This window comes from Lissotriton vulgaris, unplaced genomic scaffold, assembly GCF_964263255.1.
Source record: "Lissotriton vulgaris unplaced genomic scaffold, aLisVul1.2 SCAFFOLD_866, whole genome shotgun sequence".
In the NCBI taxonomy this organism is placed as follows: domain Eukaryota; kingdom Metazoa; phylum Chordata; class Amphibia; order Caudata; family Salamandridae; genus Lissotriton; species Lissotriton vulgaris.
The window spans coordinates 462,530-487,651 of record NW_028254841.1 but is presented as its reverse complement, the minus strand read 5'-3'; the positions used below and the strand labels follow the sequence as shown (position 1 = coordinate 487,651).

The following is a 25,122-nucleotide window of genomic DNA, read 5'->3' as shown; positions in this document are numbered from 1 at the left end:
GGGTGGGCCCATGCGGAGGGACCGGAGGTGGAGAAGGATCCCCCGAAGGCAGTGGTGGTTTGGGCGGAGGGTCCTCCCTAGGTACGGGTGGAGGAGTAGGAGTCCTGGGCCGAGATGGAGTGTACACTTCCGAGTACACCGAGCCCGGTGACCCTTTAGGGGACGGGTGCGGGGAGCCATCCCCATCCGCAGGCGACCGCTTCCTCTTGCGTCCACTGGAAGCAGCGTGACTCCTGGGGCTAGAGCCCCCTCTGTGTCGTTTTGGAAAGGGTGACCTACTCCTCGACGCTGACCGCTGTCTGCTGGACGCAGAACGACGCTTCTCCGGCGTCGAATGGCGCTTCCTGGACTCCGGCGTCGAACGTCGTCCCCTCGACGTCGACCCTCTCATCCTCGGCGTCGAACGCCGACTCCTCGACGTCAATCTCCTCTTCCGCGACCTCTCACGTCGCCCTCTCGACGTCTACCGCCGCCGTCGTCTCGATGTTCCCGACGTCGAGGAGCCCCTCGACGTCGATCGGCGGTGTCGCCTCGACGGCGATCGACGGTGTCGCCTCGACGACGACCGACGGTGTCGCCTCGACGGCGAGCGTCGGTGCCGCTTCGACGGCGAGCGTCGATACACGTCCCTGCGCCTTCGGCGTCGGTATGAAGACCTAGACGTCGACGAAGACGATGACGTCGACGGCGGCTTCGACGTCGGCTTCTCCGTCGTCGAGCCGTCACGCCGTCTCGACCCGGAGCCCCGGGGAGAAGGGGAGCACGCCGTCGTCATCCCTCTCGACGTCGACGGAGAATGGGATCGTTTGCTGGACTTCCTGCCCCCGGGGAGCCCCCCAGGGGCCTCAGCAGAGGCAGAGGGATCCCTCCCAGGCTGCCCAGACCCACCTGCAGCTCGTAGACGCCTATCCTCCAGGCCAGCCAGCCTGATCTTCAATCTGTCCCTGAGGGTCCGAGCAGAAAGCTGCTGGCAGATAACACACTCCTCAGGGCCATGATCTTCTGGAAGGCACACGATGCAGACATCATGGGGGTCGCTTTTGGCCTTCTTCCTCTCACATGCTGGGCACTGAACAAAAAGGCCAGGCATTTCGGAGCCCCAAAACGCCTAAAAAACAGCACAAAAGGGAGAAGAGAACACCAAGCAGTAACTGCAACACTTTTAAAAGTCAAAAGTGCAAAAACAATTTCAATAAACCCTTGAAAAAGGGAGAGCTCAATGCCAGGGTCCTGTAAGCAGGAGCCGGAAAAAAGAACTGAAAGTAAGTTGGACCTGCTATGCATTCTGGGATACTGGGAGAAGTCTGGAAAGTTCTCTTAAAGGCACAGTATCCTATGCATTCTGGGATACTGGGAGAAGTCTGGAAAGTTCTCTTAAAGGCACAGTATCCTATTTAAGCCACATAATGGCAGCCTATGGGGCTTGTCTGTCCCTACCTTCCTCTCTATCATTCCTGAGGCTTTGATTGGGGGAGGCAGGTTTCTCTATGGTAGAAACTAGCAGGCTGTTCTGTTTGTGGTGTTGTTTTTGGTGGAATTTCTAGTTGAAGTACTGGACAGTGTAGCCTGTGGATATAGGCTGCATTATTTGTCTTTAAATTCTCTCTTAAGTGTCTTTGCAGTTTCTGCATTATTTTGACAACTTAAGAGATTATTTTTGATTGCCGGGGTCCACACACATGGGCGGGACTATTCACTAGATTATGACTATACACAGAGATCCCCTACTACAGAACCAAAGTAACAAATGAAATTTTTTTTTTTGCAAAAGACCGTTAAAGCAGCAGATTAAAAACATGAGCGTAATGCCCATATCCTGACTAGAGCATGTCTCGAAGACAGCGCAAGGACTGCTTATGCAAGACCTAAAAAAAAGCACTGTACCTGAACCACCACACGAGTCAAGAGTATTAAAAAGGGATGTGGAGAGAACAGCTTGTAGAAAAGGGAACAATGCTTAGAACAAATGGTTAAGATAGAAAAAAGCAAACTGACAAGTGAACTGTGGCTAAAAGGAATAATATTTTTGGTCACAAAGCAAACATTTACCTAGCACTCAAAGCAACTACGGCGCATGTGTGGATGTGCTCCTAAAGAAAGGACAGAAAACTACTCCGAGTGAAGTTAGCTACTGCTGAAGTGGGCTGACCTACTGTCTATCTGAATACTGAGGTGGCCAAAGAAAAAGGTCCATGACAATAAATGACAAATGTTTGAAGAGGGCTACAAGAATATTAGTCATATAATTTTAGTGAAATCATAAAGTATTGGTTAACGCCAGCCCTAAAAATAGCGGCATTAACATGTACATAACTGTTCGCTTCATAACCCCACAAAAGCAGAAAGAAACAGTGCCGGATAACACAGCGATTAAATGCATGATGTTTAACGGCAGATGCCCAAGTGAAGCACAGCATAGAGTGCACAGACTTAATTGAGGAAAGAGATATCAAAATGGCCTTTATTACAGAAACGTGGACTGACAAAGCCTCAGGTCCGGACATTAAGGCCACTCCTCCTGGGTTTCTGTCACATCTGAAACAGGCCAGTTAGGAAAAGAGGGGACGTAGCTATAATCTATCACAACTCAATAAAGGCAGATTTTTGCGCAGTCTCAAACTCAGCCTGTGAGGCACTCTCCTTTAGCCTCTCTCTTACTGTTCACCATACTTTTAAGGGTATTTTACTATACAGACCCCCTGGGCCCAGCAGCAACTTCCTAGCCTCTATTGGGAATTTGTTGGAAGCAAGACTGTGCACAAACTCCTTCCCGATCCTGGGTGATGTCAACTATCATCTGGAAGCACTCCTGGAACCGGATGCATTGACTCTCAGACATGAAGAGTGGGGACCTCAGTCAACAAGTTACAGGAATGGAGTGCGGCGGTGGAAGGGGAAGGGAGTCATTGGGCAGGGGTGGAGGCAGAGCGGGAATTGTTATTTTTGCCTCTGCCCTCGTTATTGTTACCCCTGTACCCGCCCCTTTGGTAACCCTTGCCGTAAGTGGATTGTGTGGGGGCATTGTATGAGGCAGAGGCTGTGTCTAGTCAAAGGATTTATATAGCGCACTACATACCCGGAGGGTTTCAAGGCGCTTAGGAAGGGGAGGAGAATTACTTGTCAAATATCCACGTTTTAAGTTGCTTTCTGAATGCTAGGTGGTTCTGGGTAAGGCGAAGGTAAGCGGGGAGAGAGTTCCATGTTTTAGCAGCCAGGTATGAAAAGGATCTGCCTCCCATGGTGGTCTTGTTGATGCGAGGTACAGTGGCGAGGGCTTGGCTGGAAGAACGTAGTTGGCGGGGGGGGTTGTAGAAGGACAGTCGTGAGTTGAGGCATTCTGGACCGATGTCGTAGAGTGATTTGTGTGCGTGGGTAAGCAGTCGGAAAGTGATCCTCTTATTGACTGGAAGCCAGTGGAGGTCTTTAAGGTGACCAGAGATGTGATCGTTGCGTGGGATGTCTAAAATGAGTCTGGCTGAGGCGTTTTGGATTCGTTGGAGTTTCTTCTGGAGTTTTGCGGTAGTACCTGCGTAGAGGGTGTTTCCGTAGTCCAGTCGGCTCGTGACCAGAGCGTGGGTGACTATTTTCCTTGTTTCGGAGGGGATCCTGCGAAATGTTTTCCTGAGCATGCGAAGAATGTTGAAGCAGGAAGAGGATACGGCGTTGACTTGTCTGTTCATTGAGAGTGAAGAATCCAGGATGACGCCTAGGTTCCGTGCGTGGTCAGTCGGGATGGGTGCTTTTCCGAGGGCTTCCGGCCACCAGGAGTCATCCCATGCAGAGGGGGATGTACCTAAGATGAGGACTTCTGTTTTGTCTGAGTTCAGTTTCAGACGGCTTTGTTTCATCCATTCGGCAGGAATGAGGAATATCCTCTGGTGGCTCCTCTATAGGATGAGCGACGAAATGAACGTCTGGGAGCCTGCGACTGCAGGGCTCCCATAGATTTGGCGGTGTCTATCTTTTTTCATTTTTTCAAGAGATACGTCCACATTTGGTCCAAATAGGTGTTGCTCATCGAAAGGTTGATTTAGAATGGCATTTTGTACCTCAGGTTTGAATCCTGATATACGTAGCCAGGCATGTCTGCGTAGCGAGACACTGGTGTTAACTGCTCTAGACGCAGTATCCGCTGCGTCAAGGGTACATCTGATGGAGGTATTTGTAATGTTTTTACCCTATTGGATGAGTTCATGTGCCCTATCCCTGTACTTATCAGGGAGGCGTCTCATTGACTCTAATTCGTCATAATGTGCTCTATCATATCTGGCTAGCAATGCTTGTGTGTTGGCGATACGCCAGATGTTTGCTACTTGAGACACAGTTCTCTTCCCTGATGCGTCTAGTAACTTAGACTCCTTATCTGGTGGGGCAGCATCACCTGATGTTTGCGAGTTAGCTCTCTTGCGTGGGTTGGAAACTACAAGTGAGTCTAGTGGTACTGGTCCCTTAATGTATTCTGGGTCTGAAGGGGCAGCTTTAGATTTCGTCTCTATACGAGGATTAATGATTCTAGTCCTGACTGGGTCTTTAAAGACTTCAGCAGCATGTTTCATTACTCCTTTGAGCATTGGTAAGATGGATGCCGACCTTTGTGCGCTATCAAAGGTATCCATCAGGAAGTCTTCGTCTACAGGGTCTGTATGCATGTCTACCCGGTGATATTGTGCAGCTCTGTGTATTAGTTCGTTAAACCCTATAGTGTCTTCAGGTGGGGAAGGCCGTGAGGGGTAGAAGTCATCCTGAGGGACATTTGGTACATCTGGAGTGGTGTAATCAACCCATGGCTCAGGTGATCCTGTAGGTGTGTCTGGATCAGGCATGTTACCCCCCCCCCCCTCCCCCATATCATCAGAACAATCATCTGTATGAGAGGGTGTAGGGCAATGCTGTGGTATGCGAGATTGTGGTGATGGCATAGATGGAGGAGAAGGGGAAGACGGTCTTAAAGGTGAGGTAGCCATGTCCTTCTTTGCAAGTGGAGCTGGCTTGTCCACTGGTCGCTTCTTTGAGGCCAAAATCAACTGTCCAGTTATTGGGTCCTTAGCCAGAGTCTTTTGGGCAGAGTCCAGAAAATATAAGTCCTCTGCCGGAGGCCGATGTTTTGGTGCTGTGGAAGGTTTCGGCACCGAAACGGCTTGCTTTGGTTTTGTGACAATGTCCTTTGTCGGGGAAGCAGAAGTCTTTCGGCTCCGAATGTTTTTTCGGCTCCGAATGTTTTTTCGTGTCGGGTGTGGTTTTAGGATCCAGTTTCTTTGGATCCGATGCTTTTTCAGTTCCGGCATTTTTTGGGAATCCGAAGCTTTGCTTGGTTCAGACCCGGGTTTCGGTGCCGAAGGAGTCGTGTGTTTCGGCGACAATGGTTTGGGCGTCAGCATAGCCGGTGTCTATGTCTTTTTCGGTGCCGGTAAGTTAGCGCCGGCACCATGGGAAGGCTGACTCTAGCCCATCTCGCCTGAAGGCTTAATTGGCTTCTTTGCCGGACCCGAAGGTGGGGCAGAAGGAGCGGAGTGTGTTCACCCGAGCCAGAGGGTGTAACCTGGGCCTTCTTTGGGTGCGTCGAGGAAGGGTCGGGGTCAACGGTCTTAAAACCCGCTGCGCTGGAGTGACGTCCTCGACATCCGAATCTTCTTCATTTTCGGAACCGCTGTCGACGTCCTGTTCTGAGACGTTGATGCCTTCCTCAAAAGATGCCGTCCGGACTGGAGGATGAAGATCGAGCCATTGTTCTTTCGTACCAGATAAGTCTTTTTGGAGCGAAAAGAGGCACAAGCTGAACAGTCTCTTGCCTCGCGCTCTGGAGAAAGGCAGAGGTTACACACCTCGTGAAGGTCGGTGTGGGGATTCATCGACCCACATTGAGGACACTTTTTAAATGGCGTCCTTTCCATGAGCTGGAGTTGAGGCCTAGTTAGGCCCGAAGGCCGTCTACTATGACCAGAATCGAAGTATTCGACGTTGAAGAAAAGTGTAGAGTGGAGAAGCGTTCAAAACGTATTTTCTGAAAGTTGGTGAGGATTGCACGCCGAAGGAATTCGGTTTTAACACGGAGCGCTGGAAACACATCCGAGCCCGGTGGCGGAAAAAAACAATCTGGGGATGGAGCCGATGACCATGCGCAGTATCATCCAAAGGAGGAGTCACCTATCCCATGACTTCCAAAGACTTTTCTACAAAACAAACTGCAAACATCCAGGCTCAACACTAGGTGGCAATCTATTTATAGTGTGTAATCTGCTTCAAAGTCAACAAGGGCACCCAAACGAGTCAGCACAGGACCTCGGGGAACATAATTTTGAAGCAACAGTGGTCCCATGCAATACAATAGTCTGAAAGTAATGAATATAGACACAATGGCTACTATATTAGTTCCGACATGTCCAGCCGGACAGAGGTCACAATATTTTACTATTTGGAAAAATCAAACACGGGATTCCTTAAACAATTCTTTGTAGTGGGGCACAAGTCTGTACCCTATCACATACAAATTGGCATACTGAAGAAAAAGCACATAAAAACAGAGCAGGGCTTTAAGGCAAAGCTTAGGACTTCTGCGTTATCAATATGACAGAAATTCAAACAACACCATTACAGACATATAACACACAGTATACGTTTCAATGTATATGGTGCTCAGAAAGGTCGACCGAAGAACAACTAGGGGTTGGCTCTAATCAGTATGGCTGAGTCGTAATCATAAGTAACAGAAAGAGGTTGCCAGTACTGATAACAAAGGGTAATTTACATGTGTTACAACACAGCACCTGAAAATACCATTCAAGACCGGGAGCTCGTTAGTAGCTTTTATTATTCTTTTTAACTTTTGTCAGCAAAGAAAAATTGTTTCATAAAATGCTTATTCAAAAAACACAAACAGCTAATACATGCTAGGTACAGACTGTAATTTGGAAATCATTCATCATATCAAACATGTCACAGGCATATAACAATCAACCATTGGAAAATGATGTCACTTGGAAGTACATCACTCTTGCAGACAGCGGTATGGCTAGGGCCCTAGCCATACCGCTGTCTGCAAGAGTGATAAGCTCTTCAAAAAGTTCCTCTGTTGCTTATCACTATTTTGTGTACATTACCTTTTATTTAACAATTAACAAAATATTATGAACATTCTAACTTGACATAGGAATGTACTCTTTGTTTGAATAACTTCCAAGTGACATCATTTTCAAATTGTTTTGCGGACTTTGGCTTTTCTCTCTCCTTTCCCCGTGTTTTGTGCTTGTCATTACACTGTAAATATTGTACGTTTTGCACTTTTTTAGTCTTTGCATTCATTATACCCCTTACCTCCCTTGAATGGTTGATTGTTATAGGCCTGTGAGATGTTTGATATGGTGAATGATTTCCAAATTACAGTCTGTACCTAGCATGTATTAGCGGTTTGTGTTTTTTGAATAAGCATTTTATGAAACAATTTTTCTTTGCTGACAAAAGTTAAAAAGAATAATAAAAGCTACTAACGAGCTCCCGGTCTTGAATGGTATTTTCAGGTGCTGTGTTGTAACACATGTAAATTACCCTTTGTTATCAGAAAGGTCGACTGCGTTTCGATCCCACTATATAATCATGGGGATCATCAGGACATTAATAATGCCTAAACAATAAAGGCCTCCAATGCCGGAGTGCCCGGACTAGGTTCCAGGGCAGGGGGAGAGAGATTGAGAGATTGTAGGGATAGCCTGGCCGCCCAAAATCGGGAGCCTGGTAGGGCGCGTCCGCAGTGTGCTGGATCGAGATTCAGGTTAGAGAAGTAGGTATGGAATCATCGGATTAGTCTGCCTCAGATACGATTTGGAGATCGGAATCTTCCTCTGGGACGCATGGACCTTCAAAGATATCCACCGGTACCTGAGCCAATCTCTGCATATCGTCTCGACGGGCCCTCCGATCTCTAATGGTCTTTTTGGATCGAAAGGATGCGCAGGCTGTACAGCTCGACTCGTCGTGTTCTGGCGATAAGTATAGGTTACACACCTCGTGATGGTCGCTGTGTGGAAATTTAGCTCCACACTCGGGGCATCTCTTGAACGACTTCCTTTCCGTGAGTTGTAGGACTCACGGCGTGAATAGGCCCAACAGCCCGCGTCGACGACCGGAATCGACCTGATTGAAGTCGAGTCAATAGCTATTGATATCAAAAGCTGTTTGGTAAAGTATTTACGCGTCTAACTACTTGAAAGTAGATTTCGAACCGGAGCGGAAAAGTTGCATCCGAACCCCGTGGCAGAAACAAAACAATCTAAGGATGGAGTCTATGCCGATGCGCACTATCGTCCAAGGGAAGAGTCACCTATCTTGTGACTACAAAGACGTCTTCCAAGACGACATGCAATCATCCGAGCCCCACACCAGGTGGCGATATAAGGCTCCGTGTGAGATCTGCCGTTCATATGCCTCGAACCAGTAATTTCCACTGTATTTAAAGCATTTACAAACCTTGAAAAGTACCATTTCCACTTACCTTTATCAGACTTGCTTGGTTCTAGAAAATAAATAAAACTAAATATGGTTATACAAATAACTTGGTCTTAGTTCAGTCTGAGTGTCCTACACTATGGAATCCTCAAGTGGATCTTTTTCGTTGTGATGTCTATACATATAAAATGCAGTCTACTTTTATAAACTGGTGTTGGATTACTTCAGTGTCTTGTCAATTTCGTCAATTTCTTTGGTGGTGTTCAAATGCTTATTGGTTGTTCCTTGTGTAAGCCCGGCTGCTCAGTCACAGCTAACCTGGGTTCAGTTGAAGGCTTGACAAACAAAACTAACTGGTCCTAAAGTGCTGTGTACATATTTCACAGTGAGGTCAGACAACCACACCATATAGTTCACCCCATTTCCTCACCAAGACTGACAGAAGACTTTTACTCCCCTGAAACACATTCCAGAGGTAACTTGAAAATAAGCCTACTACTTTCAAACTTGAATCGCAGACTGCAAGACCCCTTCTACTCAAGAGAATGCACAAGATAGGTCACTGCACTCCCACTCTAAATGGGCAAGAGCCTCTCGAGAATTTAACAAAGAAACTTCCCTGCTAAACCGAGCCCCACTAATCGTGTTGTAAAACCCCCTTGAGATTACCTTCACCAAAGAGCTAGGAATACATATTACAGAAAAAGGGCTATACAAAAATTACATATCTCCATGTGAACTCACATGATTGGTCCAATGGAGCTTAAGCGTAGCTGACCTAGAAACATGAAGACAGGGTGGGCATAGCTTTTTCAAACCATGTAGTAGACTACAAATTCAAAATGATGTTCGTGTATTGGCACATAGCTTGGTTTAGGGTTTCACAGAAGTCAGAGGTTACTGCTACAGGCAGGTAAAATCAATTACATTTAAATCAAAGGTCAAGAAAACCCCAGAGGTGCCTAGTAACTGCAAGACCAGAGTGCCAACAGAAGTGTTTCTAGCTCCGACACAAGGTACAATGTTGTAACGTAACCCGGAGGCCTATGGTAAATATTATCCTCTATGGACGGGTCTAAATGGAAGTTCTGAATCAGAGTTTAAAAGACAAAAGGAAAGTATACTAGGCAGAAAAAAAAGAGTACACTATTTGCATAAGATCTCCAGGCAGAAAGTCTGAAATTACAGACTTCAGTTTTTAAAATCTCAGGAATGAAGACTGCCCATCCAATAAAACTCAATGAAACAAAAAAAATCATCCAAACGAGTATCCTGAAAAAAGGAGCCCCACAGGTACTTAATGGAAGCATCCAACAGAGTAACAGACTATTCAGTCAAAACAGCAGCAGGTGTGAGTGTGATTAAGTCGAGTCACAGAGTTCATATTCCCATAGTCTGAGCTTTGAGTTGTGTGCAGAGGATGGCTAGGGTGCAAGTTCAACACATCCTTCTAATAAGGGTTAGCAAGGCCTATAGGAAACCACAAGTCACGATTTTCCAGGTGTGTGTGTATGTGTGTGTGTATGTGTGTATGTGTATATATATATATATATATATATATATATATATATATATATATATATATATATATACACACACATATATATATATATATACACATATATATACACATATATATACATGCACCAATGACAGGCCCCCGAATGTACACTAGCATTATGGAAACTAGCTTGGACAAGAGGTCTTGAAACGACGATGCCTTCTGAATTGCTACATTTAGGAAGATTCATTTGGTTCCAGAACAGGTAAGCAATTTCCAGTAGATCAGGCATGACTCCAAATCAGGCTCTCTCAGGCCGAAGCATAGAAAGCAAAAGCAACTAGCCTTCAGGAATACAGGAGAGGGGTGGTAAGGGGTAACTGGGAGGGAGCAGACTCATCCCTCCCTGCCTGAAGGCGATGGAGCTGCTCAACAAGCTAGTGTTAGTTTCTCTTTATCACACAGTGCACCACTATAGCTGTATGGCTCTTTCAAAATTTAGCAGGAGTGCTAAACACCCGATTGACATAGTTAGGTTTGTCATTTCAATCCTCGCAACACCCAGCAGTCAAACATTCAAGACATCACTTTGCAGAGTTTTTTGGGAAAGCCTACCAAGTTTTTATAGCTGTGTCTAAGCTTTTCCAACACTTAAACAGTCAAAACCTGAAAAAGTACATATAGTGACAGCTCACCTTTATCTGGGAATATTCAGGCTCAAACTGCTCTGTCCAAAGATCTTGTTCATAGTAAAAAAGTCCATCATTAATAGCCTTTGCAAATTCCGAGCTCAATTTGGCGCGGGAAGTATGATTGCCTGTTCTATCACCACCAGGATGTTTGCGCATGTATGGAGGCGTCTGAGTAACAATCAGGATCTTGTTCACATCGCGATCATCAATTTCATAGTCTGAGTCCTCATCTGACCAGTCTGTGAAAGTGTTCCTGCGACCATCAATTTGCGCCATTTCCTCATCAAACATAAAGTCCAATTCCTCTGGCTCTTCTTGATCCTTCACAGTTTTTTGCAGCTGGGGTGGAGAATTCACCTCCTCTGGCTTCTACAAGAAAAGAAAGCAGTATACTTGTCAGCAGATGATTGTGACCCACAACATTAAATCAATGCAAAACAAGCTTACGAACAAGTCCCATTAAATACAAGCACAGTGCACACCGCAAACAACTGGCACGCTACGATAAATTGTTTGTGGACTTGGGAATAAACTTAGTCCACACAGTTCTTTGCTTTGCACAGTTAATCAGTGGCAGAACCAGACACCGCTTCTAAAGTCTGTTAATACAAAACATAGTGCAATCAAGTAGCTTGCAAGTGTCGCTGCACCCCATCCTTCTTCACACTTGCAGGTATTTCCACCTGCCAATCCATTTCACACAGAAGGGTGCTGTCCAATTAATTTCATGTAGATGGGTGGACAGCAGAATGCTGGAAACATGAGCCCACATCGGGGCTAGAAGTCAAAAGAGGTGCAGGTTTCTACTAATTTTACAATGCAACCAGCATATTACGGACTACTGCAAATAATCCTAGGCCAACCAGCTCAATGACTTTAGCAAAGTGGCCAAATTGTGCATCACTGTGTCTATGATTACAGAACACAGGTGAGGCTCGGGTAGACTTTCGATGATGGCAAGACAGATTCACATCTCTGATGGGGGCCGCGTCCAAGAATCTGAGATTACATAATGGGTGGCAATTGCAATCAAGCTATTTTGCTGAGACTAGCACAAGGCTTTTCACAGAAGTCCTACTTCAGACTGTTACTAGGCAGTAATCTTGTTGAGCGCCGTCACTCACCAGAGTGGTCTAAAACACCAATATTTTTACTTTACAATTAGATAACCAAGTGCTCAGGAACTGGTTCTTCCAAGGATTTACACACCAACTATTCTGTCAAAGTGGATAGTATTTGCATAGCATTAAAAGTAAACAATCCTCTTGACATTGCTCGTGTATTTTCAAGAAAATGGATCAGGGTAGTCAGAGTACCCTATTAAAATGCATTACAGGCAGTTCTTGGGGGCTATGCCCATTATCGGCTATGCTATAAATGCAAGGAAGACAGATGAAAACATGATTGTAGGAAAGCTGGCTCTGTATATAACATACCAAAGTGAGGTCTAGTGGGCATAGAGTCCAGTGGATCCCCAAAGGCTTACAGAGGTAGAAGTAGAGAATATCGGACTCCCTATTTTTGGTAGTAAGGGCGAGCAGTAAGGCTTTCCTAGAGGTAGTGTTAGGCATGTATTGTTAATGCTCAGGCAAGAAATGTCACACACAGACTGAACCCAGGCCAATTATTTCTATAAACATATTTCTTGGTTTTATTTTATTGATAGAACCAAGCAGGACTTGGTACAGGTTAATATGATGGTACTTTTTCAAGACAGCCATTCACAGCCGTATCAGCAACCGGAGCCACTGGCTGGCGGCTGCGGCCTTTATCCCAGAGCGAAACACAAGAGGAGGTTCAGCGCAATCTGCCATTGCTCGGCATGGGGACTGCCCCCTGTGAGAAGTTGGCCTGATATGCAGTGCTCACTATTCTAGTGATCACCATGTATCAGTCCAAACAACCCTTATTGATGATTGGTTGTAAGTCAACCGTAGACCAGCTATCCTAGTAGCGTGGACAAGAGCAGTCTTTAGGCTAGACTCTAGAGGGCGTGTTAAGCCAGCTGTTATACCATCACATATACCCCTTGAACACCAAGTGAAAGGACACCACACAAGTGTTATGAAAATAAACAGTGTATTTATTTAGATCACAACAGCCCTGTACTCTTTATGAGGACAGGGTACTAAGCACACAACAAAACTCTTACGAAAATACTTGAAGTTGCACAATTTACACAAATGCCCGAGGGGCACGAAAAACCATGTACTATGAAAGTGGAATGCGAAATTACTAGCAGGTAAGTACTAATCTCATAGGGTTTGGAATCGCTAGGACTGGACTACTGAACCTTCAGATTACTAGTAGGAGGCCTAGGGGACTCGGGTGCAGAGTGTGCACTTTCACGCAGGATGCGGGACAAAGTCTATGGATACTAGTAAATGCAAAAGTTAGTGTTCTCAGGCGAACCCGACTAGGTAGAGCTGAAACGAAAAAGGATCTGGACTCTTGGATAGTGAGGCTATGCTGGGGCACCGAAATGCCAAAGTTACCTAGCCCAGGGGCTGCGCCTGCATAGGTCTGGAAAGACGTCAGGAATCCTCGTTGCAGTCTATGGAGCCTGAAAGAAGAAGTTGCTGGCAGGCGACCAGTGTTGAAGTTCGAAGTGATCCAAGCCTGGATCGAAGATGGAAGACACCTGTAAGCAGAGGGGACCAAGTTCTGAATCACTAGCCAGTGATTAGATGGGCACCAGGATGGCACCGGATGGAGTCACCTCGACCAGGTGAGTGGGCGACGCTGGGCTCTGCAGTCTCACGGACCAGGAGGCGTTGTCGGCGACCAGGATGGAGGTGCGAGCTGTCCCACGATGGTTGCTGCTGTCGACGTCGCTGGACCCAGGATTGGGGCAACAAGTCTTGGCAAATTCAAGCCCACGCGGTGGACTCAAAATGGCGTCTGGAGTGGACCAGGAGGGTCCGGGGTGCTCCTCTTTTGGAGGGGAGCAAGGGCCAGTCTGGAGCACCCAGACCAGCGGAGTTGATGTCGTCGTTCGTCGTCGGGAAGGCCACAAGCCAGCGGGCTAGTAGCCAGACAACGCGGTGAGCAGCAAAGAGCAGAAGGGCCCCACGCAGATCTGGTGGATGCTGGAGGGCTGAACTTCGGTGCTGGAGCTGCTCAGGGTTGGGGCTTCTCGGACCCCAAAGCACTCACTCGAGGATCCCTCGGCGGTCGTGCTGGGCAAGCGTCGTGCAGTCTTGAAGATGGCCGGTCCCTCGAGGTCTCGTCGGTCCCTCGAGGTCTCGTCGCACCCACGGGTCTCAGCTGAGCTGACGATGTGGGTAGAGGTCAGAGGTGCCAGGGAAGCCGGTTCTCGTCGAGCTGGGCAGTCTTGATCCGGAGGAGAGACTTACAGCAGACCGCGATGCTTGGATGGTGCCTGCGGATGCAGGGTGATTACTCCTTAGCCACAAGGGAGAAATCTTGAGAAGAAGTCGAGAGTTCCTTCCGTAGAAAGTAGTTTCAGGATTCAAAGATGATCTAATTTGGAAGGGGCCAGCTCCTATCTTTATACTAGGAAAAGGGGCTGGCACGCGACTAGGTCCTGCCCATGGGTGGGACCAGGAAGGGGGGTGGTTACACCCCTCTCCCATGCCGGACTTTCCCCAGCTCAGGGGCTGGTGTGCCCCTGGAACTGGTTCTAGCCGGCAGATGCATAGTGAGCACCGGGGTGCCACTTGCAGTCACCTTCCTCTAAAGCCCTGCCTACCCAGGATACACAAAACCCTGTCTGGGATGGTGCTAGCACCGTCCCTGACAGGAAACCCTTTGTCCAAGCCTCCCTCACTGGAAGGACTCCCAGCAGCAGGAGGTCAGACTTGTGTCTGTGGTGGCAGCATCCATTTTGTGATGCTGAGGCTCGAGTTAACTTTAACCGGGGTTCACAGTTACATAAATGTCGTGTCCCTCTAGAAGGGTGGAATGCTAACCCCGTCGCCAGAATTGGTGAGGGGTTAGTATTCCAATTCGTATGACACCTTACTAGACATGTTTTGACAAAGCGATACCAGAGTTGGCATTTAACCGCAAGGATTATAATGCACTTAAGAGTATATGGTATGCATTATCATGGAACAGCTATTAGGACTTGGTTCCGCAAGCTGCAAACGGGCTCAGCTCATGCCAGAGCACCATGTCACACGATTCCAAGCACTCTGCCTTCAGGATTGTCAAGGCCTGCCATAGGAGTGACTGATAGGAATCTGTGTGTCCATTTTAGGGTTAGATATAGGTATACTATATCTAAAGCATAGGGTGATTACACCACCTTGCCCCAGCTGTCGTGCAGCCAGTTGTGTCAGATTTAGATGGCCAGCCAGGGGTGGCATAAGGATTAGTTACTTACCTGTAATCCTAGTTCTCTTCCAGGGGTATACTCATTAAAGTCATAAGCACTGAATTATCTCCGCCCATGAGCGGGGACCCGGAACACATAAACAATATACATATATATGTGTAAATATAACCAAAAGTACAAAGTACTAAGTAATTATACACATATACATGTATAATAACATAATATGCAGCCTAACCTTAACACATAGGCTAATCAAACCACAACCTTACACGTTCTGAAGCATGAAAATATGCTGTATATAAATGCAATAAACAGGCATGAGCCTAAAATGCATTTCATAGCCATGAAAAACCTTTTATTTTCATCAAAGAACCTGTAGTAAACAGTTATTAGCCTAAAAGGGCTGCATATGAAAAAATGTCTGTGTACAGAAAATCAGACTGGCACCCTGCCTTTAAGGCCCCAGAGAATCTGCACACTTTGCCTTTAAGGCTTCCAGGAGAACTCTGTTCCCATCATGCCCCACAGGTGACAGTTAGGTCAGTTCTTTTGTACGGTACAGTAAACTTTAGCAGGAATCTGCACTTAAACATATTGAAAACTTTAAACCTTAATGCTACTGCTCGCCCGGGGAGGCGGGAGGGTGCTTATGACTTTAATGAGTATACCCCTGGAAGAGAACTAGGATTACAGGTAAGTAACTAATCCTTCTCTTCCAGGGGATACTCATTAATAGTCATAAGCACTGAATAGAGTAGCAAGCTCATACCCACAGAAGCGGGCGAACAGATAAAAGCATAGTCATACTTTAAAATCACAGTGTTTAACTAGTATTAGCAAACAAATTTCTGAGTGATGCTTGTCCCACTTGTGCATCAGTCTGAGCATCAGAATCTAAACAGTAATGGCGTGTAAACGTATGCACTGAACGCCAAGTAGCTGCTTTACATATCTCTGACATAGCCACATTTCTAAGGAGAGCTGTGGTAGAAGCTTTTCCCCTCGTAGAATGAGCCCTAGGTCTACCTGGTAAAGACTTGTGGGCTAGCTGATAAGCCAGTAAGATGCATGACACTATCCACCTAGAAATGGATCTCTTGGACGCTGCCAAACCAGTATTTATAGGACCATAGTTCACAAACAGACGGTCCGTCTGTCTCGAAGACTTAGTCTTATCTAAGTAAAATTTCAAAACCCTTTTTAGATCTAATGAATGCAAAGTCCGTTCTGCCGGACTTGAAGGGTTCGGAAAGAAAGTAGGCAATGTTATGGATTGGTTAATATGAAAATCCGACACCACCTTAGGTAGGAAAGCAGGATGAGTCCTGAGCACCACTCTGTTTCCATGAAAAACTGTGTATGGTTCATTGCAACACAAAGCCTGGATTTCGCTCACTCTACGAGCAGAAGTGATGGCCACCAGGAACGCTACTTTCCACGTCAGGTGTTGCAAAGAAGCTTTATGTATCGGCTCAAATGGGGGACCCATTAATTTAGTCAATACCATATTAAGCTCCCAAGGTGGAGACGGAGACCTGACTGGAGGATAAACTTTTCTTAATCCCTCTAGAAAATCCTTCACCACAGGCATTCGAAAGAAAGATATCTGTGTTGGCGATTTTCTATAAGCAGTTATTGCAGCAAGATGGACTTTGATGGAATTAAACTGCAAACCAGATTCAGCAAGGTAAAGAAGATAAGGCAAGACCACCTGCTCTTGACCATGAATAGGGTCCAGACCCTTACTCTGACACCAAAGGTAAAAGCGTTTCCACTTAAATCCGTAGGATTGTCTCGTAGAAGGCCGCTTTGCTTCCTTAAGGATGTTCATACACTCCGGATTCAGCTGTAAGTGCCCGTACTGGATGACTTCAGGAGCCATGCTGCCAAGCGCAGGGAGGGCAGATTGGGATGAAACACTCGCCCCTTCTGCTTGGACAGAAGATCCGGGCGACACGGCAATCTCCTGTGCGGTGTTATTGACAACTGGAGGAGATCTGGGAACCACCACTGGCATGGCCACTCTGGGCAAATCAGTATCATTCTGGAGTGAGTCTTGTACAGCCGATTGATCACTGCTGGTATCAACGGTGTCGGTGGGAAGGCGTACAGCAAATTTTGATACCAATCTATCAAAAGGGCATTCCCTTGGGACCCTTTCTGGTAGAACCTGGACGCGAAGACGGGGCATTTTGCGTTTGCCGCGTCTGCGAACAGATCTATGTCTGGTGTTCCCCAATCCTGGAAAATGCTGTGCGCGACGTCTTCGTTGAGAACCCAGTCGTGCGCTTCGACGAAGTCTCTGCTGAGGTCGTCCGCCTGTGTGTTGAGACTCCCCGGCAGGTGAATTGCTGTTATGGACAGGTCTCGCGCCAGTAACCAATGCCAGATGGTCTGGGCTTCTATGGAAAGAGTCCTGGATCTGGTACCCCCCTGTTTGTTTAAGTAATACATTGTAGTTGTATTGTCCGTTTGTACCAGGAGGGACCGAGTCTGTAGCGATGGCGCCAGGGACTTGAGAGCAAGATGGACCGCTCTGAGCTCGAGAAGATTGATGTGATATCCTTTCTCGAAGTCTGACCATTGCCCTTGTACCTGCAGAGGGCCCATATGCGCTCCCCAGCCTTGGAGAGAAGCATCTGTTATCAGAGTCTGCTTTGGTGGGTCCTGATGAAAAGGGACTCCCTTCATCACGTGTACCTTCTTCATCCACCACCGGATGGAATCTTTTGCAGACTGTTGGAGATAAATCCGGTCCTCCCAGCATCCCGTCCTCTGTTGCCATTGATCTTCCAGACACTGTTGTAGAGGACGCATCTGCAAACGTGCGTTTGGCACGATGAAAATGCACGATGCCATTGAGCCTAGGAGAGAGGACACTTGCCGAACTGTCGGACGTGCAGTTTGAAGGAGAAGCAGACACTTCGCTCTGATGGATGACCACCTCTCCTCCGAAGGACACACGTTTTCTACTTCTGTATCCAGCTGAGCACCCAGGTAGTGGATTTTCTGGGTGGGATTCATTATCGACTTCTTGTAGTTGACTTGCAGACCCAATTTGTACATGAGCTGAAGACAAATCGAAAGATGTTCTTCTAGAAGCGATGGGGATGAACTCTTCAGAAGCCAGTCGTCTAAGTACGGATATATGAATATCCGACTCTTCCGAAGACAAGCCGCCACTACAGCCATACATTTTGAAAATGTTCTGGGGGCTGATCTCAGGCCAAAAGGGAGCACTGCGTACTGATAATGACGAGCCGCCACTTGAAACCTGAGAAATTTGCGATGTTTTCTGGATACCTGAATATGAAAATACGCGTCCTTTAGATCGATGGAGCACATCCAATCCCCTTGGTGTAATTGAGGGAAGATCTGGTGAAGAGCCAGCATTCGGAATCTCTCCTTCCGAATGAATTTGTTCAGTCGCCTCAAATCCAGAATGCGTCTGAACTCTGTGACTGGACCTTTTTTCTGCACAAGAAAGAATCGAGAGTACAGGCCTTGACCTCTCTGCTGGAAAGGGACTGGTTCTATGGCCTTCTTCTTCAGGAGAACACTCGCCTCCTGTTGCAAGCGCTTTATATTCCACTGCACCATCTTTAGAGGGCGCATGCCACTGGGTGCCTTCTTGAACCTCAAAAGGTACCCGTTCTGAACGACATCCAACACCCATCTGTCCTTCGTGATCTGTTTCCACTCGTCCAGATAACGCACAATACTTCCTCCAACCGGAGTGGGACACGGTTGTAGAGGAAGCATCCGTTCATTGTTTCTGAGGCTGCTTGGCAGCTGATGACTGCTGCCTATTTCCATTGCCTCTGCCTCGTCCAGGCCGCCTCTGCTGGAATTGCGATCTTTGTTGATTTTGGCCTTGATTTTGCGAAGACCAATTCGTTTGTTGACTCCTTTGCTGAAAAGATCTCTTGTCATAGGGACGAAAAGTACCCCGACGTTTAAATTCTTTTTTTTTCTCAAGGCCTACAGCCTTAAGGGTGTCCAACTCCACCTTCATCTTAGACATCTCGTCATCTGCATGGGATCCAAACAGAGTTGATCCATTAAAAGGTAAATTGACCATTTTCCTCTGTGCCTCCGGCTTCAGTCCCGTAAGGCGAAGCCAGGCTGTACGTCTTGCGCAAACACCGTGTGCATAGCCATGAGCCGACAAGTCCGCAGCATCAGCCGCCGCGCTAATGCTCTGGTTAGCCACCAAACCACCTTCCTCCACTATTTCCAGGAAGTCCTTCTGATCCTCTTTAGGGAGTTTATCTGCAAAACGAGCCACTGAGTCCCAGAGCAGACGGTCATAGCGGCCCAATAGAGCAGACGCACTGGCCACTCGCATGACCGATCCTGAGGTATTGCACATTCTTCGCCCCAGGGAATCCATACTCTTACTGTCCTTTTCAGGTGGAGCAGAAGAGGTAGATGCTGCCGAATGCGCCTTTCTGACTGCCGCTACAATCAGGGAGTCTGGTGGTGGGTCAGACCGCAAAAACATTGGGTCTTCCTCTGGAGCCTTGTATTTTTTCGCAATCCTAGAAGGACCTGAGCCCACCGTGGCCGGAGTTAGAAATGTCCTCATTGCTGGTTCAATCAATCCGGGCACTAACGGTAGGAGAGGCCTGCCAGTCGTCTTGTGATGTAAGGTTTCAAAGATGACTGAGGTTGCTATCTGGGGAACTGCCATTTTGATGCTGAATTTACTCGCTCCACGACATAACACATCATTAAATGTGCCTAGATCGTCTACTGGAGACACCCTGGAAGGAGGAGTAGAAGATATAGTCGGAGAATAGTCCCTATACGAAGATCTTGACGAGGACGAAGATGATGTAGAAGATGGAGTAGGAGTTCTACGTCTTCTTTGAGGAGTTGCCGATCGTTGCCTCCTACGCTCCCTTGAACGAGATTTCTCTCTCACTAAGGATCTTGAGCGTGATCTTCTATGCAGTTCCGTCCGAGGGACTGGAGTTCTCTCCCCCATTATCGGACGCATCTTCCAGTGCCTTAAACTTTCCAACCACCTCGGTGACAAGTTAATAGGCCGCTCTGTATGCTCAGGTGAAGCTTCAGGTGACACCTGCACAATATTCAGCTCTGCGGAGGACTTCGAAGCTCTCGACGCTGCACTGTGTTCAGAGACCAATGAACCAGACGGGGTCCGCTGTCTGGGCACCAACTGTCTGTCATCTGGCACCTGCCCTGAGGACGAGCCCGAATGAGCCACCACAGAAGAGTCCTGGTGCACTATCCCTTGCCCCGCTGCAGATCCGTTGTCTTGTTGATCATGCGGGGAACCTTCCACTCCAGGTTCGGGACTTATTTCTGACCTCGACAAAGACCTAATTGAGGTCCGAGAGGCTGGTCTTGATAGTCTCGACTCCGACCTATGCACAGGTGGGGGAGACCTAGACAATCCATGCTTCGAGCCCGAAGCATGCTTCGACGTCGACTTACGTCGCGATGGAGACCTTGACCTTCTCTTTTTAGGTCTCGACGTCGAATCCCTCGACGTCATCTCTCGACGTCGATCTTTTCCTCGACGACGTATGTCTCCCTCTCGACGTCGACCTATGACTCTTCCTCGACGTCGACCCTTTATCCTTCGACGTTGATTTATCCTTCGACGTCGAACCCTTTTCCTTCGACGGCGAACCTTTTTCCTTCGACGTCGACACACGATCCTTCGACGTCGGACATCTCCTGTCCCTCGACGTCGACCTCATACGATCCTTCGACGTCGAGCGTTGCACTCCCGACGAACAAGTTACTTACCTTCGGTAACGATATATCTGTAAGAAACATTAGTTAGTGTTAGATTCCTTACCTTAGAATATCCCCAGGCGTCAGTCTGGATCCGGAAACTTTTGCGTAGCAGTACCCCTGCGCGTCGGTAGGCGTCGTCTGCAGGCGTCCCCTGCGGCTCCGCGTCCGTCGTCGGCGTCGTGCGCCGTGATGACGTCGCTGGAGTACATAGACGCCGCCTCCGCGCGCTGACGTCAGTTCTTTGCACACAGCATTTCCGCGCCAGGAGACGCAGAGCCATGAGAGAACCAACACTGGTGCCATGTAAAAACTAGGGCCCTGAAAGGGATGACCTTAACCCTAGGTATCAGTTCGCAGAACGGGGAGGATGGGTGGGTTCGGTAAGGAATCTAACACTAACTAATGTTTCTTACAGATATATCGTTACCGAAGGTAAGTAACTTGTTCATCTGAAAGAAACACGTTAGTGTTAGATTCCTTACCTTAGAATACATACCCCAGCAATACCAACCCCGGTGGTGGGTCTGCGAACCAATACAAACTACACCAGAAAGTCCTGGAGGACAGAACGGCCAAAGAAGCCATCCCTCCGGACTTGGCTGTCCAGGCAGTAGTGCCTCGCAAAGGTGTGCAGCGAGGCCCACGTAGCCGCTTGGCAAATGTCCTGCAAGGGGACTCCCCGGCCCAGGGCAGTGGTAGCCGCCGTGGCCCGAGTGGAATGGGCCCTCAGCCCAACAGGAGGCTCCTTCCGAGCCAAAGAGTAGCACGCTTTGATGCAGAGGACGACCCATCGAGAGATGGTTCGTTTACAGACCGCCCGTCCCTTCTTCGCACCCACGTAGCCAACAAACAGTTGGTCATCCACCCGGAACTGGCGTGTGCGATCCATGTAAAATGAAAGCGCACGTTTTGGGTCCAGACGATGGAGCCGCTCTTCATCCTTTGAAGGATGCGGAGGCGGGAAGAAGGAAGGGAGGGTGATGGACTGCCCGATGTGAAAGGCCGAAACAACCTTGGGCAGGAAAGAAGGTCTAGTCCTCAGAACCACCTTATCAGGATGAATGGACAGGAAAGGAGGTTGGACAGAAAGAGCCTGGAGCTCACTCACTCTCCTGGCAGAGGTGATGGCAACCAGGAAAGCCGTCTTTAAAGTCAGGAGACGGAGAGGACAAGAATGAAGGGGCTCAAAGGGAGCACACATTAGAAAGGTTAGAACCAGGTTCAAATCCCACTGAGGCATCACAAACGGAACAGGTGGAAACATGTGAGTGATGCCTTTCAAGAATCGAGTTACAATCGGGGATTTGAACAAAGAAGGCTGATCAGGAAGCCTCAAAAAGGCTGAAAGGGCAGAAAGGTAGCCCTTGATAGTGCCCAGAGCAGAGCCCTGCTGGGCAAGAGAAAGAAGAAACAGAAGAACCTCCGAAAGAGGGGCAGAAAGAGGATCCACAGCCTTTGCTGTGCACCATGCCACAAATCTGTTCCACCGACAGGCGTATACCGACTTAGTGGAGGGACGCCTGGCTGCCAGAATAACATCACAGACTTCAGGAGGCAAGTCAAATGGCCTCAACTGCCGCCGCTCAATCTCCAAGCATGGAGGTGGAGACTGGACAGGTTCGGGTGGAAGACCGTCCCCTGCTGCTGCGACAGAAGGTCCTCCTGAAGGGGCAGGCGGATCGGGGGACCGACTGACATGCTGAGTAGCTCGGGATACCAGTATCTTCGAGCCCAGTCCGGAGCCACAAGGATAACTTGGGCCCGGTCGCGCCTGATCTTCTTCAGCACTCTGGGCAGAAGTGGTATAGGCGGAAAGGCGTATAACAGACCGCAACTCCACTCGCGCCGAAAGGCGTCGCCGTGCGAGTGCCGTCTTGGAAACTCCAACGCGCAGAACTGATGACATTGCGCGTTCTCTTCGGTGGCGAATAGATCTAACCAAGGCTCTCCCCATTGCAGAAAGATGCCTTGCGCCACGTCCGAGTTCAGACGCCATTCGTGATCCATCGAGCACCGACGGCTGAGTTCGTCCGCCCTGGCGTTCAGAGAACCTGCCAGGTGTTGAACCGTCAGAGTCACGCCCTGACGTTCCAGCCATTGCCAGAGGCGCAGAGCCTCCTGGCAAAGGGTCCACGACCCCACACCGCCCTGTTTGTTGCAGTACCACATGGCGGTGGTGTTGTCGGTGAACACCTGCACCACACTCCCGTTGACAAAGGGGAGGAATGCCTTCAGTGCCAGACGAATCGCCCGCAGCTCCAATAGGTTGATATGGAGCCGGGACTCCGCCGGAGACCAGATGCCTCTGATCTCTGCCTCTCCCAAGTGGCCACCCCAGCCCTGGAGGGACGCGTCCGTCACGACAACGTGCTCCGGCTGGGGAAGGGAGAGGGACTTGCCCCTGACCCAGTCGCGGTCCGTAAGCCACCACTGCAGTAGTCTCGCAGTGCCCTCCGAGATCAAGACGTGGTCGGACAAGTTGCCCTGATGCTGGGCCCACTGAAACTTCAGGTCCCACTGCAGAGCCCGCATCCGCCACCGAGCGTGATGCACCAGAAGGATGCAGGAAGCCATCAGTCCCAGCAGCCGCAGCGTCAACCTGACCGAAACCCGGGATAGCGGCTGAAAGATGGGAATCAAAGCCTGAATATCCCGAACCCGCCGTTCCGGAGGATAAACCCGAAACTGCGCCGAGTCCAGAACCGCTCCGATGAAAAGGAGCTTTTGAGAGGGACACAGGTGTGATTTCGGCACATTGATGGAGAACCCCAGGTCGTGCAAGAGGTCTGCCGTCATCTGAAGGTGGTGGACGACTGTCTGGGGCGAGCCCGCCTTCAACAACCAGTCGTCTAGGTAGGGGAAGACTGAAACCCCCAACCTGCGCAGATGGGCTGCGACCACCGCCATCACCTTTGTGAACACCCGTGGGGCGCTGGTAAGGCCGAAGGGGAGCACGATAAACTGAAAATGCTCCTGGCCTACCGTGAACCGCAGGTAACGCCGGTGGGCCGGCAGGACGGGGATGTGAAAATAGGCGTCCTGCAAGTCCAACGCTACCATCCAGTCTTGTGGGTCTAGAGCAGCCAAGACCTGAGCTAACGTCAACATCTTGAACTTCTCCTTCCGGAGGAAGCCGTTGACGTTCCTTAGATCCAAGATAGGACGTAGGCCCCCCTTGTCCTTCTTGGGCACCAGAAAGTAGTGGGAATAACAACCACGCCCTACTTCTGGTCCAGGAACGCGCTCGATGGCCCCCTTGGCCAAGAGGGCCGTAACTTCCTCCTGCAGAAGTGTCAAGTGGTCCCCCGACACACGGTGGTTCTGCGGTGGCATGGCTGGAGGAGAGGTCTCGAAGGGGAGGGAGTAGCCCCTTCGGACGATTTGCAGCACCCACCTGTCCGAAGTGATCGTGCGCCAGTGAGCGTGGTGATGGCGAACCCTGCCACCCACTGGCGTCACATGGGGCCGAAAGCACGGACTAGGAGGATTTTGGGGTAGATGCTGCGGGGGAGGGTGTGGTCTGACCCCGCCGTTGTCCCCGACCGCCACCACGGCGGTTTCCACGGCCGCCACCGCGTTGGAAAGATTGTTGCGGCGCGTGGCTGGCAGCACGTGTGGGGGCGCCCCTTCCTTGGCCACGAAAGGGACGAAACGAACCCGGTTGCTGACGCTGGGTCGAGAGACCCAAGGACTTGGCCGTGACCCTGGAGTCCTTGAAGCGTTCCAGCGCGTGGTCCGCTTTGTCACCGAACAGGTGACAGCCATCAAACGGCATGTCCATCAGGGTATTCTGGACATCAGCCGAAAAATTGGCGGATCTCAGCCAGGCGTGGCGACGAATCGCCACTGTCGTAGACATAGCTCTGCCCAGCGAGTCGGTCGTATCAAGACCACACCGAATTGAATATTTCGCTGCATCTCGGCCTTCAGCCACAGCTTGACCGAGCTTTGCCCGCACCTCCATGGGGCATTCTGGCAGCAGCTCCGCGACCGTATCCCACACAGAGTGGGTGTAGCGGCCCAAGAGGCAGGCGGTGTTGCAAGACCGCAGGCCCAAACTAATGGACGAGAAGACCTTTTTGCCAAACTGGTCATACCTCTTGGATTCCCGGTCGGGCGGGGCCGACGGGAATGCGGACTGGGAGGTCGAGGCCTGGATCACCAGACTCTCAGGAGTGGGGTGGGTAGACAGGTACTTGGGGTCGTCCGGACAAGGACGGTGGCGCCTGGCCACGTTCCGATCAACAGGCGCACCTGAAGCGGGCCTGGACCACGTGCCCAACAGAACGTCAGACAAGGCTTCATTAAACGGCAGCAGTGGCTCCAGTGGGCATGACTGCGGTTTGAAGACCTCGGTGAGGATGTTAGGCCTCACGGCCGCGACGGGGAGCTCAAGGTGTAAGGCCTTGGCAGCCCTC

General features: G+C 49.2%; 1 protein-coding gene across 2 annotated transcripts in view; it reads right to left on the bottom strand.

The window, feature by feature from the left end:
• Nucleotides 1-25,122, bottom strand: part of LOC147659395 (la-related protein 1-like) — a 784,977-nt gene that overhangs the window by 343,691 nt on the left and 416,164 nt on the right. For both annotated transcript variants that reach the window (XM_086951772.1, XM_086951771.1), the window contains exon 11: nucleotides 10,636-11,001. In XM_086951772.1, the coding sequence (XP_086807898.1) occupies nucleotides 10,636-11,001 (366 nt within the window). The remainder of the gene's footprint in view (nucleotides 1-10,635; nucleotides 11,002-25,122) is intronic.